The sequence below is a fragment of the Rattus rattus genome, chromosome 10 (assembly GCF_011064425.1).
Source record: "Rattus rattus isolate New Zealand chromosome 10, Rrattus_CSIRO_v1, whole genome shotgun sequence".
In the NCBI taxonomy this organism is placed as follows: Eukaryota; Metazoa; Chordata; class Mammalia; order Rodentia; family Muridae; genus Rattus; species Rattus rattus.
The window spans coordinates 36,814,061-36,831,537 of record NC_046163.1 but is presented as its reverse complement, the minus strand read 5'-3'; the positions used below and the strand labels follow the sequence as shown (position 1 = coordinate 36,831,537).

At 45.3% G+C, this 17,477-nt stretch overlaps 1 protein-coding gene and 1 pseudogene across 2 annotated transcripts in view; one reads left to right on the top strand and one right to left on the bottom strand.

Moving 5' to 3' along the window:
* The window catches only part of LOC116911377 (quinone oxidoreductase-like protein 2), a 40,549-nt gene that overhangs the window by 9,686 nt on the left and 13,386 nt on the right, over positions 1-17,477 (bottom strand). For both annotated transcript variants that reach the window (XM_032915318.1, XM_032915319.1), the window contains 4 exons: positions 16,849-16,958; positions 15,279-15,360; positions 11,366-11,547; positions 8,794-9,022 (listed from right to left, as the gene is read on the bottom strand). In XM_032915318.1, the coding sequence (XP_032771209.1) occupies positions 8,794-9,022; positions 11,366-11,547; positions 15,279-15,360; positions 16,849-16,958 (603 nt within the window). The remainder of the gene's footprint in view (positions 1-8,793; positions 9,023-11,365; positions 11,548-15,278; positions 15,361-16,848; positions 16,959-17,477) is intronic.
* On the top strand, positions 484-4,756 carry LOC116911378 (annotated as a pseudogene).

Genomic DNA, 17,477 nt, shown 5'->3' with positions numbered 1-17,477 from the left:
GTTGGGACACTCGTTCCCCATGGCTATCTCCAGGTGACTCACGGCTGCATGGCTCTCTCCCTGTCAGGTAGAGCTGCTCATTCCCCACGATTTGTCAGAGCCTCACAGTAGAAAGCAGATGAGAAAAATAAGCATTGTTTGAGGTCGTGGCATTTCATCACTCAGCATCCTAGGGAAAGAAAGACTCCCTGCAAATGAATGTTAACATACAAGAAAGCTGTGGCTTCAAATGCTAAGTCTTGTTTTTAACCATTTTGCATATAAATAAACCTTTTGTAGAAATGAATCCCATATTTACCTGGCTTGCTAAAGAGATAAAAACTATGTGGAAAGTTTAATCTCATTCATCTGTTTTTCAGAGGTGCCATGGCTTTCCATGCCCGGTTGCCACTTCTGTTATGATAGCAATTGCTTCTAGGTTCCCATCCAGAGCTGGGAACCAGAGAAGCCCTGGAGTCTGGGACCGAAAGGGAAGTGAAGGCAATGAAGTTGTCAGTGTGGCAAAGTTGCAAACCCTCCCTTGGAGGTCCGCTGCAGGGGTCCAGGGACACTGCCTACAGGCGGCTACAAACAAGTACAACTACCAGAGTCAGGGCATACCGAGATGCAAAGAGTACCCAGAACATTGGTTCTCTGCCTTGAGGGGGATGAAGCGGTAATTAAATGTCTGGAGAGACACGCAACCTGGAATTTGAGGAAGGGAAAGATAATGCTTTTGTTTTAAGGTGAAGGTTCTGCTTTTGGAATTTTTAATTAGCTCATCAAGTAGGAATAATCAGAGTACTTACAGTTCCCCCAAATATATCATGCTGATTCATGCCTCCCATTAGCACTCCACTCTTCCCTCCCAGCACTCTCCTGAGGTCTTTCCAACTGAAAAATAAACTCAAGGGCAGGACCAAGTCCGACATTTTTATAGACTGTCATACGGAATGTTCTCAGCAAACGATGAATAAAACAAACTCATGAATAAGTGGATGAATGTTCCCGAGACTGAGTGGGACTTTCCGTTAAAAGGCGAAGAGTTTGGCTAATGACACTGCTAAATTATATTCATCATGTCCTTACTCTGATACAAAATTATCTGACTCTTCTTTTTTTTTTTTTTTTTTTTTTTTCTTTTTTTTTTTTGAGTTGGGGACAAACCCAGGGCCTTTGTGCTTAGCTAGGCAAGCGCTCTACCACTGAGCTAAATCCCCAACCCCTGACTCTTCTTTTAAAAAGTCTTTCAATGATAGAGATACAGCCAGTGGAAGGGGTGAATTTCCTAGCATGTGAGAAGTCCCAGGTTCAAGTCCCATGGTATCAAAAAAAAAAAAAAAAAAAGGTTAATCATCACGTTTCACCAAAAAAAGAGATGCAGACCTCATATAAACTCATGAAAAGATACTCAAGGTCACTGATCATTAGGGGAATATAAGTTATGCTCACAAACAGGTAACCTTATACATTTACTATGAAAGTCTCTAAAATTAAACAACTGATACTAATGTTAAGTGTCAGCAAATACAAAACAACTCCAACCCTTGGGCATTATTGGTAGAGAACACAAAATGGCCCAGACACTCTGGAAAATGGTTGGTTTAAAAGTCCAACATAGTATTAGGAAATAGGTAGAAGCAAAATCCCAAAATGTTAGAACAGACATCTCAACTTCCAGCCCACATATCTACCCAAGCACTATTTTCTAGTCCAGAATGCCCTGATCTCAGGAAACCTACAGGCCATGTGGCCTTAATAGGAATGGTGTAAGGTGGCTTTGTCTTCAAAAATCCTGGGAGATGGAGGCTGAAGCAGAATTGCTTCTGAATAACAGAAACAAAGAGAAAGAGATTCTGGGGTCCTCAAGCCTGTTCTTTTCTTAAAGGCATCACACAGCTGCTCCTTTTAGAATTAGGCATAAGTTTCTTTAGAAGCAACTGAAATCAAATCCTGTCCCTATGTCATTCTTGCTTAACAGCATTATTTGGATACCAGTGGAGATGAGGAGAAATAGCAAAGCCAATTAAGTATCTATGTAAATGTTTTAACATTAAAGGTAGACTTAGCATATATCCTAGAAAATTCTACCCTAAAATAAATAAAGTCATATTTCTACATGTACATGAATATTAGTCAAACCTGAAAACAATCCCGTGTCCATTGATTGACAACTGAATAAACAGGCTGTGATATATCCATCCAACGAAACATCACTTGGCTTCTTTATAATAAAGTTTCCACTTAAAAAGAGAAAGAAATATCAGTCCATGACAAAAGGGACTGAACTGCTGATGCATTTAGTCTGGATGAACTTCCAAAGAATTATACAAAGTTAAAGAAATTATGGGGCCTGGAGAGAGGGCTGGGCAATTAAGGGCACTGGCTGCTCTTCCAGAGGTCCTGGGTTCAACATCTAGAACCCACATGGTACCCTAAAACCAACTGTGATGACTCTAGTCACAGGGGATCTGATGCCCTCTGTTCTCTGAGGGCACAAAGCATACATGTGATGCACAGACATACATGTACTTTGTGGTAGTTTGGATAGATTTGGCCTCCCATAGACACATGTGTTTGAATGCTTAGCCCATGAGGGGTGGCACTGTTAGGATATGTAGCCTTAATGGAGGAAATGGGAACTATGGGGTTGGGATTTAAGGCCTCCTCCTATGCTCAAGCTCCACCCAGCATGGAAGATAGTCCCCCCCTGGCTGCCTGCAGAACACAGTCTCCTTCTGTTGCCTTTGAATTAAGATGTAGAATTCTTGACTCCTCTACCACCATGTCTGCCCAAACATTGTCATGCTTCCTGCCATGGTGATAGTGGACTGAACCCCTGAAACTGTAAGCCAACCCCAATTAAATGTTTTATGGATAAAAGTTGCCTTGGTCACAGCAACAAAATCCAATAAAACCCAAACTAAGACACAGTTAAAATATCTGCACACATAAAACATAAATTTAAAAGTAAAATATATGAATAAACAAAAAATAATCCAACAGCAAAAGGTCATGGACTACGTGGCTCATTGATATGATATTCTAGAAAAGCCCAAATTGTAGGGAGAGAAAACAGATGAGTGATTGCTAGGGGCTATGGAGGGTGGATTACAAGGGGGCACATGAAACAAACTGTATCTTGATTTTATGGGTGGCTACATGACTGTATTTGTTCATGAGACTCAGAGAATTATCTGGATATGGTAACATTCACCTATAATCCCAGCTGCTAGGGAGACTGTGGCAGGAGGGTCTCTTCAACTGAAGAGCTCAAAGTCAGACTGGGTGACACAGCAACCGAGCCTAATTCCTTAGAAATGAAGCCTTGTTAAGACACTTCTCTCAATCATGCCATCCTTCTGAGATTCGGAGATCCTTGGAGAAGAGGGGGCAGAAAGACTGTAAGAGGGGTTAGGGGATGTTGGCCTGGAAACCAGGAAAGGGAATAACATTTGAAATGTAAATAAGAAATACCCAATTTAATAAAGATGGAAGAAAAAAAAAAGAGACTGTAAGAGGCAGAGGGAATAAAGGGAATAACATCAAGGAGACACAACAGAACAGATGCACTGATGAACTCACAGAAATGGGGACAGTGTGCACAAGACCTGCACAGGCTGAAGCCAGACACAATTTCAGAATGGAGGAGGGACTGTGGGCTTTAAGTCCCTCCCCTAGCTGAGAAGTTATTTGCACTGTATTGCTGCTGGGAGAAGGAAAGTCCGTTTTCTTCTACTGAGTGATAGATACCTGGTGTATACTACAAGGCCAGCCCCACTCCCAGGAGTAGTCAGCTAACACGAACTGGACTCAATGGGTGTTAAAGGGGTAGGGAGCAGAGGATAAGAGTGAATATGAAGTTGGGTAGGTGGAAAGGTGGGGGAAGATCTGGGAGGAGTTGGGGGAAAGGGAGATAAATAGGATCTAATATATATTTATGAAATTCTCAAAGACTAAATAAAGAAGACATTACTTAAAAAAATAAAATGCTCTCTTTTGCGTGACGCTATCCAGGCAGTTAACCACGTCGAGATGAAGCTGAAAGTCTCTTCCCCAGTCACTAGTCACAGAAACCCATTGAAATGGATGGCGAACATAAACTTCATTCTCTCCACCAGAGGCACGGCCACAGAAGTAGCTGCTGATGCTCTGGGTGAAGGGCGAAAGAAACAGTTGGGTATGTGTCCAAATCAGTGGTGGGAACGACAAACATGGTTCTCCCATTAAAGCAGGGTGTCCTGACCCATGGCAGTGTGCACCTGCTGTCGAGTAAGGACATTCTCGTTATAGATCAGGATAACTAGAGAAAGGAAGCACAAGACTGCTCAGGAGTGCACTGTGGATGCCAAGCTGAGTGTTCTCAACTTGGTTATTATTTTTAAAGGGGGGGTGGATATTCCTGGACTGACAGACACTGCTGTGCCTCAAGGGTGGAGGCCCAAAAGAGCCAGCAGCATTCCAAAGCTTTTCAGTCCCTCTACAATAGATGGCGTCCACCAACATGTTGTCAGAAAGCCCTTAAACAAAGACGGTAAGGAGCCCAGGACTCAATCCCCCAAGATTCAGCATCTTGTCACTCCACGTGTCCTGCAGCACAAGTGCCCTGAGGAAACAACACACTAAGAAGAATGAGGAGGAGGCTGAAAAATGTGCTAAACTTTTAGCCAAGAGGATGAAAAACGCCAAAGAAAAATGCCAGGGACAGATTGCCAAGAGACGTAGGCCGTCTTCACTGAGAGCTTCTACTTATAAGTCTGAGTCCAGTCAAAAATAAGTCTGTAAGGGTAACAAATGATCAGAGCTTGAAACACACACACACACACACACACACACACACACACACACACACACACACTAATACTGCACTAAGGATTGCAATTCCAGGGCTTCAAGGTCAAGGGGAAAGTGAGACTGACCAAGGAAGATGGAAATGGCATGGGGCTGTGTTACAAATCCTCGACTCCAGAGAGATACAGAGCACTGCTCATGTGGGACCTCGACAAAGAAGTCATGCAAAACAATCAGTGGGAAGAAAATAAAGCAATCTACCTCGTCTTCCATTCCTCAAAGCTTGCCCTACAATCTCCATTCCTCACTGCGGTACCAGGCCTCACGCTGTTCCTGGGAAAACAGAGGCTTCTCTGAGTCCATTAGCTCAAGGGTCTGCTCCATAGCTGCAGCAGCTATAATAAGTACATGGAGGCCTTGGCTCTGAGAACCACCTCACTCCAGGGAACGAGGGACTGTCAGTGCTCTAAGGAGAGGAATCCTGGGAATAGCCATCAAGGCTATATGACTGCAGACCCCCTCCCCCCCCCCGGAGACATCCCAGAGAAGTGTGATGAGCAGTCAAGTGGCCAGGGGCTAGGGTGGGTGTGAGGGTATACTGGAGGTGGGGACAGCAGATCTGAGACTCTCCACAAACTGCGTCTGGATCAATGAAATAATCACTACCAAGTCTGAAGTCTGTTTTTAAGAATATTCCACCTGTACAGAGGAACCCTGAAGCAAACAATGTCTACTCATTCATTCTACTCACCTGGTGGCCTCACTTGACCTTTACCTAGGAACACTCTCAGATCTGTTAGATATATTTCAGGTCAGGATATATGTACTCCAGTTTCATAAAGACAACAGACTGCACACCTCAGCAGTGCTATTCTCTGAACGGATCATAGGCCAACATATATGTAATCCACCCAGCACGGCACGGATGTCAACCTACAGTAAATAGTTAAGTTCCAGCTTAAATGTAAAATCTGAAGACTGTGGTTCTAATCCTGCTCTCTGAGATCCTTCATAGGGACAGGAAAAGCTCCGTTCTGTATTTTATAACAGTGCTCTCTTGGGCATTTGGAAGTTAGTAAATTTACTGTTTTTTCCCCCGTAGGTATTATTTTATTTAATTTTCACAACCAGCAGAGCACATAAAGTATATTACTGCCCCACTGTAAATGAGGACGACAGAGCAGAAGATGTCTAATTTCCTCACAGCCAACATCTGGACTCTGGGGCTCTGGCCTCAATAAGTCAGTCAACATAGACATGAGTGGATGACAGCAGCTGGAGTCTCTAGCTACAGACGTCACAATAGCACACAGCCCTACGTGGAGGCTGTGCGCTGCGGGAAGGATGGCATTGAGCAAGTAATTATAGTAAAGGGGAAAGGTATAAGGGTTCAGCCTACTGAACGACCGACAGTGCAAAGGTTATTGGCATATTAATATGAGCTATCAGGTCAACACTGTAAAAGCACCAAGCATTCTGACACTGTATAGATTTTATAAGTTCGGTGGTTATTTTTTAATCCCAACAGGTTTTGACAAATGCTGTTTAAATCAAAAATAAAGTTCAGTAAGACCAATTATCTATTTACTTACTCTTGTGGTTTTAGGCAAACAAAATGTATAAATTGTCATTGCTTAAGTAAATGAAAGAGTCCTGGTCATTTTGATTACAAGATAGTTCTCGCAGTCCTTGCAGATATTTCTGATAGATAATTGTCATATTATAGAATACAGCATGCTCTGGCTGTGGTGGCGCACACCTTTGATCTCGGCACTTTTGAGGCAGGAATGGCAGATGGCTCTGAATTCGAAGACAGCCTGGTATACATGGGAGTTCCAGGCAAGCCAGAGAGAGCTACATAGTGAGACCCTGTCTTAAAAAAATAATAATTTTCTTTAAAAAAAATACAGTATGTACAAAGCCTCTTCTTAGTTCATTTCGAGAGAGTCTGACACGGTCATAAGCAGAGGGATTCCGGTCCCACCGGCTATCTCTGCTTATCAGCTCTGACACAACACATCACTTAGGCAGCTTTCTTGGCTTCTAAGCCCAAGTTCTTCGCCAGTAAAAACTGATTAAACAATGGGTAGAGCACAAAAGAGCTTCTTGGAAGATTAAATCAATTAATATATACAAAGTGCTTAGCCTCTGGTATCTCTCTAAACTGTCTGCCCGGTCGCAGACACAGACACCGAAGAGACAGCAAGCATGTAGATGGGCTTGGTGTTGGTGAGCCTGGCTTGGAAGGCCACTCAAGAGCACCCACAGCAGCAGAGGGGGCAGATCCGGGCAATCCTTGTGAAGGCTTCCTGGGAGGCAGAAGGCAAACGGAAGCTGACAGACAGTAATTAGAGCTAATTCGTGTTTTCAAGGAAAGAGCAGCATGTGGACAACTAAAGTGATTCTTTTTTCCATGCCTCAGCAACACCGAAATCACATTACTGGAGGGAAGAGACCTTCAACTATCACCTGTCTCCCCGATCACACTCTCCCTCTGGGTGTCAGAAAGCCAAAGCCAGAAAGGGACTGGGAAGCTACCAAACTGGTGGTTTTCAACTCTTTAAGCCACAAAACCTTTTCTTAAAAGAGAAGAATGAATAAAAAAAGTGAAAGCAAGCAGCTACTCAGACTTCTGAAGAAACGTGGTCCCAGAGGTGAGCTGCTGTGGTCTCCACCACCCACCCACATCCCTACCACAGCTCCTGAAGCATCGTCTGAGAGCCTCATACAATGACGGTCTCCTTGGTAGAAACTGAACTTCCACATCCTACCGAGGAAGGGCTATTACTGAAGACAGCCAGCCCTCTATCAACAGTCTGCTGCTTTCTTTCTTTTCTTTTTTTTTAAGATTTATTTATTTTATTTATATGAGTGCACTGTAGCTGTCATCAGACACACCAGAAGAGGGCATCAGTTCTCATTACAGATGGTTGTGAGCCACCATGTAGTTGCTGGGATTTGAACTCAGGACCTCTGGAAGAGCAGTCGATGCTCTTAACCACTGAGCCATCTCTCCAGCCCAGTCTGCTGCTTTCTTGATGCACGCACCAGAGAGATAAAGGGCACGCGCTGCTTCACACACAGGTGGGAGGTTGGTGATTCATGAAGTGGGGCACGGAGGGCCTAGCCTCTGCTAATCCACGTGTGAACAGGACATGGCATTTTTTTTTTACATTAAAACAAATTAAGGGGGAAAGTCCTTAGAAAAAGAGAAAGGCCGGCATCACAGGAAACGCCTCACAGAGGCACTCACAGCCGAGCTGCATATGAATGTATGCAGTCCTGCTGGAGAGGAAGCTTGAGCCACAGTTATGAGACTGTGGGGGATGAAAACAGGGAGTGAATAACCACCAGAATTAACTACGGTGACTAACGGATGGATTCGTGTCTTCTAAGGCCCAGCACAATTCATGTTCTGGTCACAGTACTGAGCCGCGCTCATCAGGCTATACTTTGAGACATCTATATTTGAAAAACCAAAGGTCAGGTCAAGAGCTCCCTTCTTGGGACTCTGTGTTGCAAAGTTCAAGGTTCAAGTCAACACTTGTAAATTATTTTCTAAAGCACTGTAACTTCTCTCCATCTGAGTCACCAGTGATTGACAGAGCCCTCAAATTCAGCTTAATCCTGCATCCTTACTGAAAGCCAGGAGAATGGCAGGAGTTGGGACACACGGAAGCCTGTGACACTCCACTTAGCATGGACGTCCCAGCACTCGGGATAGCATGTTGACCTTTTCAGTCCATAAAAGGAGGGTTTACGGGGCTGGAGAGATGGCTCAGTGGTTAAGAGCACTGACTGCTCTTCCAGAGGTCCTGAGTTCAATTCCCAGCAACCACATGGTGGCTCACAACCATCTGTAAAGAGATCCGATGCCCTCTTCTGGTGCGTCTGAAGACAGCTACAGTGTACTCATATACAAAATAAATAAATAAATCTTTATAAAAAAAAAAAAAAAGGAGGGTTTACGGGTCTCAGAGATAAGGCTGCCAGATTCGACACATTCCTTAAGTGTTGTCTCACCTTCTCCAGCTTGAAGACAGCACCAGTGTGTGGGTGGATGAGCCCTTGCTGGCAGTACTGCAGGGCTGTGGACATGCTCTTGGAAAACACTGCAAAGTCCTGGTGTTGGTAGCGACCCCAGTACAGGCCCATGGCAGAGATGTTCTTCAGGAGCAGCAGGTTGCTGGGCACGGATGCGATGTTTCCTCCGGCGAATCCCAACACTACAATCCTGCCCTCCCACGCCAGGCTGAGGACCAGGAGGAAACAGAAAGGTTATGGGAAGCAACAGACAGGGCTGGGAAGACGGCTCAGCCTGTAAAGTGCAAGCCTAAGAACCTGCATTCCCATCCCCAGCACTCATACAAAAGGCCAAGCGCGGCGGTGTGCACCCATAGTCCCAGCACTGATAACAGGGCCCCTAGGCAGCCAGGCTGAGGTGGTGACGTGGTGAATTCTGGGTTCAGTGAGAGACCCTGTGCCCAAAAGAATCAGGTGGAGAGCAACAGAGGAAGAGACCCAATCTCAACCTCTGGCCTCCACACAAGCAACACAGGCAAGTACACAGCCCCCAGTGTGTACACATGCATACACATACATCCTAGAGAGAGAGAGAGAGAGAGAGAGAGAGAGAGAGAGAGAGGAGAGAGAGAGAGAGAAGGAGAGAGAGAGAGAGAGAGAGAGAGAGAGAGAGAGAGAGAGAGAGAGAGAGAGAGAGAGAGAGAAGGGGAGAGAGAGAGAGAGAGAGCGCAATAGGTGTTTATATCCATCAAGATGGCTACTATAGTAAAAAAGAAAGAAAACACTTATTAGTAAATATGTGGAGAAATTAAGATCCTCATGCTTTGTAGGTAGGATATATTTCAAAGTGGGGGGCTTACTATTATGGAGAACAGTATGAATTTTCCTCAAAAATATAAAAATATATTCATTAAAAAATATTCCTAGTATATTTGAGAGAACAGAAAACACACTGTGAGCTCTCTATGCACATCTCTGTCCATGACAGCATCACTTCCAAATAGCCAAAAGCTAAAAACAAGCCCAGAGTCCTCACCAGATGAAAGGATAACACACTCTCTCTCTCTCTCTCTCTCTCTCTCTCTCACACACACACACACACACACACACACACACACACACACACGGAATGGTATTCAGCCTCTGCAAGGAAATAAATCCTGTCACCCATTGTCACAGAAGTGTCCTTTGGGACAGGGTGCTTTAGAGTCGAGGCTGACTCTTCAAATGTGGAAGGATATTGGGTATCAACCAATGTCACTCCATGGGCTGTATGTCAAGACAAGTCAGCTTGAAGATTTGGAACTTAGGCAGCAAAAATAAGGCAGATGATGGAAACAAGGACACTTTAGGACTCCTTAAGGCATGGGATTTCTTTTGAGAATTCTGAATAATCTACAAAACCTCCGGAGGTTTCTGCAGCCCATTGTGAAAAGTTCCAGAGAGCACGACACACGTGAGTCATAAACAACACCTTTGCGTGGGGCTTTGACAGAAGAGGTGTGCATAGTTGTTCCTCTCAGGGTTTGGGGGTTTTGTTTTTCTTCTTCAGAAAGGAAATGAGAAGCTGTTTACAAAACCAGAAGGCAAGATGGGAGGATCGAGAGTAGGTCCACTCGTTCTCCGCTTCCTCCTCTGTGTCTTCTCTGAGCGTAGGACCAGCGTCCTGAGTGATACCACACTCCTCCTCCCCGATCAGGGATCCCTTCTGGATTCTACCCGGTGCTGACTGGATTCCTTCTGTGGGTAGGCAGCTCTTGCTGCTCTGGTTTTTCTTCTTCAAATTGAGATAAATTACAATGTGCAGATGCGAAAAAATGAAAGCAGGCCAGGTGTAGTGACTCATGTGTGCTTACAAACTCAGCACTCAGAGGCAGCGGGATCAGGAGTTCAAGGCCAGCCTTAGCTACAGAGTGAGCTTCAAAACAGCATAGCAAATACCCTGTTTTAAGAAACCCAGGAGGAGAGGAAAGGGGGAGGGGGAAAGAGCAGGTGGGAATGAGGCTTGCAGAGCACACCAGAAACCCTGGGGGAAATACAGAGACTGGTAAGGTAGAACAGTCCCACCAAGTCTCCAGCGACACAGAGTTAATCAGACAAACCAAGGAAGCACACAGCTACTGCAGGACCAGCGCCATCAAATGAGCTTGTACCTTGGTGCATAATCAGCTGGGGAATGAGGAACTACCACCCCAGCCATTCTAGCATCTGAACAATGATCTCCCCGGGACCCCACACCCCCATATATTTAATGCAGCCTAGTGGAGGGCCAGAGAGCTAGATTTAACACATGGATGATTTCTAAAGTCTCCAGTGTTGCCAACTAGAGAGTCTGGAGTCATTTTTTGAATATTTTCCAGTTGGATATTTTGTTTTTACTATATTTAAGCATTTCCTGATTTTCTCTGCTTCTGTTCCTTGTCACCCACCCACTCAGCTATTCTCGTTGACGCTGATGCCTACAGGAGACGTGAGCTGCAAAGACAGAGAGAAACCAAGCTGGGAGTCAGAGCTGTAGGAAGGTTCTGTGGAGCCCCAGCTCTACCCGTTCTGGACAGAGCAGCACACGCACCTGCGGAGAGACTCCAGGAAGACTTCTCCTCCCACCATGTCAATGGCTACATTCACCCCACTGCTGCCCACCAGCTTCTTCACCGCATCCTTCAGGCTGCCCTGGCTGTAGTTCACGCTGGACTGTGCTCCCCTCTGCATCGCCAGCTTGCATTTCTCATCGCTCCCAGCTGCAGCTATGACCTGAGTGAAGACAAGGTTCCCAATGAACCAAATCATGTGGTAGGAGGGGCACATCCCACCAAACTAGACTCCAGTGAAAGCGTCTCTCCAGGAGCTCTTCCTGCTCAAGCATTGGCCTTGATCCCAACACGCCCTCCGTGTACCCTAAGTTCTGAAGCGCACAGTTGGAAAGCAATGGAAGTTTTCTACCATGTAATGAGCACCCCACCATGAGCCACACAGTAAGGACACAAGCTGGACATCACACTTGGAGTCAAGAAAGCAAGATGAGTGTGGCCACAAGCAGGAACCAGAGAGATCCTGGTCTAGATCTTAAAGATCAGGAAAGGTTCCCCAGAGAGTGGGCATAGGCTAGGGGGAAATTCCTGAAGTCAGATAGACCCGGGGTCAAAGCCCGGCTCTTCTACTCACCCGTTGCATCCCACTGTGGCAACTAAAGTTAAGTAAATTGTACAAGGGAGACCACGCAGTCGAGGCTCCCTTAACCCAGACTCCATACACTTAACCTCTGCATAGCCAGACAGTGGCCCTGGGTCTCGGCTACCTCATCCGTCAAAAAAAAAAAAGTCCTTCTAAAGTGAAATGGAACATGTGGAACACTGAATACGAACTTCCTGGGAGGTGAGGGTGGAGTCAGATAAGTTGCAGCTCTTGTCAGACAAGTTGCAGCTCTTGTCAGACATATGCAATCACTCATCCGATTTAAGTGTCAGAGGAACATCACAGGGAAGGCAGAGTAACTGCCACTCCATTAGTGCAGAGGTACAGACTCAGGGAGACGAAGCAACAGAGCCAGGGTCCCCCAAGTAGTGGCAGAACAGCTCTCAAAGCCAGCAGTATCGCCTTACTCCAAAGCACGTGTCTGACTTTTCTCCTCTGTCTTCCTTGGGGGAAAACCATGCCTCAGGCCAAAGGCATATGACACAGACGTGTGGCAAGTTCAGGATCTAGAAAGTTCCAAAGCTGCCAGCACTGAAGCATCATCTAGAGTCTCCTTGTCAGTGAGAACGTCCACCACAAACCTGCACTCACGTAGCCGAAGGCGATTTTGGTTTGACTGTTAGTTGAGGGCCTTTTCTTGTTGTTTTGAGGAGGGTCCCTTGCATGGCTTCTTTGGGACAGGATATTGCTATGCAGTGCAGGCTGGCCCCTAGCTTCCTGTTCTTCCCCAGCCTTCTCATGCTTAAGGTAACAGGAGTGTATTACATACCAGCCTGGAGATACAGAAGCTTAATTTTCTTTCTTTTCCATTTTGTTTGTTTGTTGTTTGTTTGCTTTTTACGGTGCTGAGAACTGAACCCAGGGCCTTGCACGTGCCAACCAATTAACTGCTCTACCACTAAGTTATGCCTGCTAAGCCATGCCTGCGTTTTTACTACAACCTGTCTCACAAGCACAGGTGTGGAACTATCTATCCTCACAGCACTCAAAAGAATTTGAAATTTAAGTACTGCAAAGTAGAGATGTTTGGATTAGGGATATTCCACCTGCACTGCACAAGAGTCTGACCCAGGGCTGGAGAGATGGCTCAGAGATTAAGAGCACTGACTGCTCTTCCAGAGGTCCTGAGTTCAATTCCCAGCAACCACATGGTGGCTCACAACCATCTATAAGAGATTCTGGTATATCCGAAGACAGCTACAATGTACTCATATATACTAAAGAAAAAAAAAAGAGTCTGACCCATAAGAATGCAGTGCCGAGCCAGTCACAGTGGTATAGGCCTATAAATCCATCTGTCTACAAGGCTGAAGTGGGGGATCCAAGAGTCTGGAGGTGGCCTAGACAATGGAGTAAGGCCCAGCCTCGTTACTATTACCCCATCCTTCTGACCATTTTCAACAATCTGTAAACTCATTTCAGCATGGCTCTGTACAAGTGATGGCTAAATTCTCCTTGAGTTAGACATACTTGCTTCTCTGTTAATTGGTTATTAAATAAACTCTTTGGAATGTTTTTTTTTAAAAAAATGTATTCCGATCCTGAAGAACATCAGTGCCCATAAAAGATTTCAACTCACCCATAACAACTTGGAACTGAAAGCTACTTTCAAATGCTCGCTAGTGCACTGCTTAGCACAGCATAGCATACTGGAGGCTATTCCCACAGAGGGCCATGGCGAGCAAACAACAGACGAGGACCAACTACCTGACCCAATGTCACCAGATCCCAGCAAGACCTGCATGAATTACTTTCTCTCCTGATGCTTCACTTTCTTGATCTGTGAAGTCCAGGCAATAAACACTTAGAGGACTCATCTCCCAGGGGCAGAGTGAGGGTAAAGTTAAGATAATTGCTTCGAAAGTACTCCGGAAGCAGCGGGCAACACCATGCCGCGCAGGTGTGACCAAATGACCTTTGCCGTGTAGGGGGCATGGAGACATTTTTAATTTTTATTTTTTGTTGACTTATACTTAAAAGACTTTTTGCTTCAAAAGAAGTTTTAGCTCAGATGAATCTTAACATCCGAATTGAAGCAAATTTTTCTATTTAATCTCTGAGAACTAAATAAATAGTATGATTTTTATCTCCTTTCAAAAATGCTAACTAGACGTGAAGACTAACTGTGATCTCTCTCCCTGAGAGCTAAAAAAAAAACCCTTCCTGATCACATGAAATGTGTTAATATTCCACAAGAAACCTGGTAGTCCCCGAAGTCGTTCTCAAACCTCACGTCTCCTTCGCCAAGGAGACTGAGGTGAGAGAAGAAAGGACAATCAACAACTTCTACTTCTAGGTGCTGTCTCTCCGTCCCAGCCTAATGCACCACAGGAACTCTGCACTCAATGTGGCCAAAACAGCTCTCCTTGTCCGCCTGTGCGCTCAGTCTCAATAAACGGCAACTCCGAAAGTTAACTTCGCTTCTTCCCACTCAGTGTCTAACAATAGCGGGACTTGTTAAAGACACGTACTGACACGCCATACCTCTGATAGGCACATCGCACATAGAATCTCAATATTCCCAGCAGCTCTACAGAAGCCACATTTTACAAATAAGGCAATGGATGCTCTAAGCTGGAAGCAGAGCTGGGATGTGAACCTCCCTCCTGTACCTTTAAGGTCGTCCTCTGACTCATAGGATGCTCTTCCTCAGAGTTTTTCTCTGACCCCTGCAGTCCCAGAGATGCCCCCCACCCCTTTGACCTGCAAAGACTTGGCTCACCTTCCATTCATTTATTCATCACTCATCATTGATTCAGAAAGTATCTGAATAGTATATACTATGTTCCAGGTACCATGGCAGCCCCTGGCACTAGTCATGAGCCATGTAGACATTCCCCTTGCCTTTGTGAGGAACAAGAGGGGGAGACATTGACCCACAGTGGTGGCCCAAATAAGGAGCAATCGCACAGTGAGGCACTGAGACGGAGAAGCATAGGGTGTTATGAGATCACATGTAAAATGTAGGTAGAGGAGACTGACCTAGCCTGAGGACAGAGAGACCTGAAACGGGGACATGAGTTTAAATCTAAATCAGAGCATGGAGGTAGAGAAAAGACCATGTGCAGAGGCCAAGGTGAGGAGGCAGCCCTTGCCAGATTCCAGTACCTGAAGAGCCAAGCCACCCCCTGTAAGGTCTCTGTTTAGCAGGAAAGCAGGCAGGCTGCAAGACGACATTCTAAGTGTTGTATGCCCCCAATGCCCTTCCCATGATACACGATGAGTGAATCCATATATTTTATGCCTAAACACTGGAGTTAGTTTTTAACGGAGAGTCTACAGTCAAATACCTTGGCACGGAATACGTTTGTCGCCACGTCTATCACTGCGAGGCCTGTGGCTCCGGCAGCTGCTGTCACTAAAACAGTCTCTCTGTGCCAAGGGAAGATAAATGTTACTGCAGAAACCTTCAAAGCTCACCCAGGGTTAAGATTCCAGGGACACAGACTAGTGCGTCTGACAGCAAGAACACAAGAGACCCTTTCATTTAAACCTTCATGTAAATCCGTTCTCCAGGCTTGAGGGGCGGGACATGCATATGACTTCCAGATCAGGGCTAATCTAGTCCAGTTCTGGAGCCTTCCTAAGAAGAAAGGACTCTTAAGCTGTCTAGATAGCCTCTCTTTCAAGGCAGTAGCAACAGTTCATCTGGGCAAGCATACCAATGCATGCTTCAGAAATTTCACCCATAGCCACTCTCATACTCAACACTGCCTGATTTAAGAAGGTAGTAATCCTGGAATAGCCACTATTCAAATAACCCTACCAGTGGGGAAGAACTCTGAAAGCCAGCTCTCTGAAGAGATCGAGAGCCAGTTTCCCAAGTACAGGGAAGATCTCAGAACTTTTAAGTTTAAAACATCCATAGTCAGGAGGTGCTAACACACGCCTTTAATCCCAGCATTTAGGAAGTAGAGACAAGCAGATCTCTGTGAGTTCAATATACAGCCAGGGTTAGACAGAGAAACACCGTCTCAAATAAAAGGTACAAACAAACAATCCTATTTGGTACAACCAAGCAAGCCTCACAGAAACACATACGGTAAGTCTCTGGTAAGCCCATGGGGCTTCAGTTTAAATAAACCAACCTCCACCTAGGAAGGATGGTACATGCCTATAATCTCAGCATTCACAAGGTTAAGAATGAAGCTCTTGAGTTTGAAGTTAACCTGGGCTGTATGTGGTGTCTCAGGTCAGCCTGGGCTACAGAGCCAGACCCTGTCTCAAAAAATAAAATAAAATAAAATAAAATAAAATAAAATAAAATAAAAATAAACCAAGTCTGTAAACACGAACTATTCCTATGAATGATCCCCAAAGTGGTCAGATTCAAGAGAACTGCTTTTCCAAATTCATATTCCAAGTTCTACCATTCAGAGGCAAAAAGGATGGCCTATATATACTCAGTCTCCAGTATCCAAAGGTACCTTTCTTTTGCCATTCCTCAATTTAAAGGAACTTGCACAGGGCAAGGCAAGAGAAAAAGAACAGAGAGAGAGAGAGAGAGAGAGATGGAGGGGAGGGGAGGGGAGAGGGGGAGGGAGGGAAAGGAAGAGGGAGAGGGGAGGGGAAGGAGAAAGGAAGAGGGAGGGGAGGGGAAGGGGAATGGGGAGAGGGAGAGGGGGAGGGGAGGGGGCATGCTCTTGTTTGTGGTTTGCTTTTGGCTCCTGTAGCTCGTATTGACATCTAACTCATTATTTGCCAAGGATGGCCTTGGGTTCCTGACCCTCCTGCCTCTCTTTCCAAATGCTAGGAATACCAAGTTCACCATGGTGCTGGGCTTCAGGCAAGGTCCTGTCAGACATTTCTAATATCAGAAAAAAAATGCCACCTAATCCTCTGCTCCTATGTAGTCCTTACCCAGGCTGGATACGGGCCCGATGATCTACAGCCAAAATAGCTGTGCCATAAGATACTGGTAGGACTGCAGCATCTTGCAAAGAGACGTTTTCTGGAATCCGCCACAGGGTCTGTACAAAGAAATAACAGCAATTGGCGGTAAACACGTGTAGCTAGTTACACAGGCTGCCCAGCAAACCTGATGATTTGATTGAGTGAGTGGTTTGCAATGGGAAGCAAACATCTATCATCACCCTATTAAAGAATACAAGTCAGGACCAAGAGAGCCAAGGTAGGGTTTAGGACCTGGGTGTGTCAGACTTCAAACCCATGAGGCTGGCATCTGCTCAAAGAGGAGTTAATTGATGGAGAATAGACTCTGGGTTACCATGCTGTCACAGGTGAATTGTGTGTTATGTAAAACTTATCCCAGGAAAGTCGGATGGGATCCATATAACATGCCCCACTAGGGGGCACCATTCACATCCTGCTCAACCCAGCACAGACCATTTCTACAAGCTTTATAGGAAAATAAGTCCATGATATCCAGTGTGCTAAACCAGGTCTTCAGCCATAACTCACTAAACATGGTCCAAATGGATGGCCAACGAAGAAAAAGAAAACCACTCTACACAAACAAAACTCTCGTG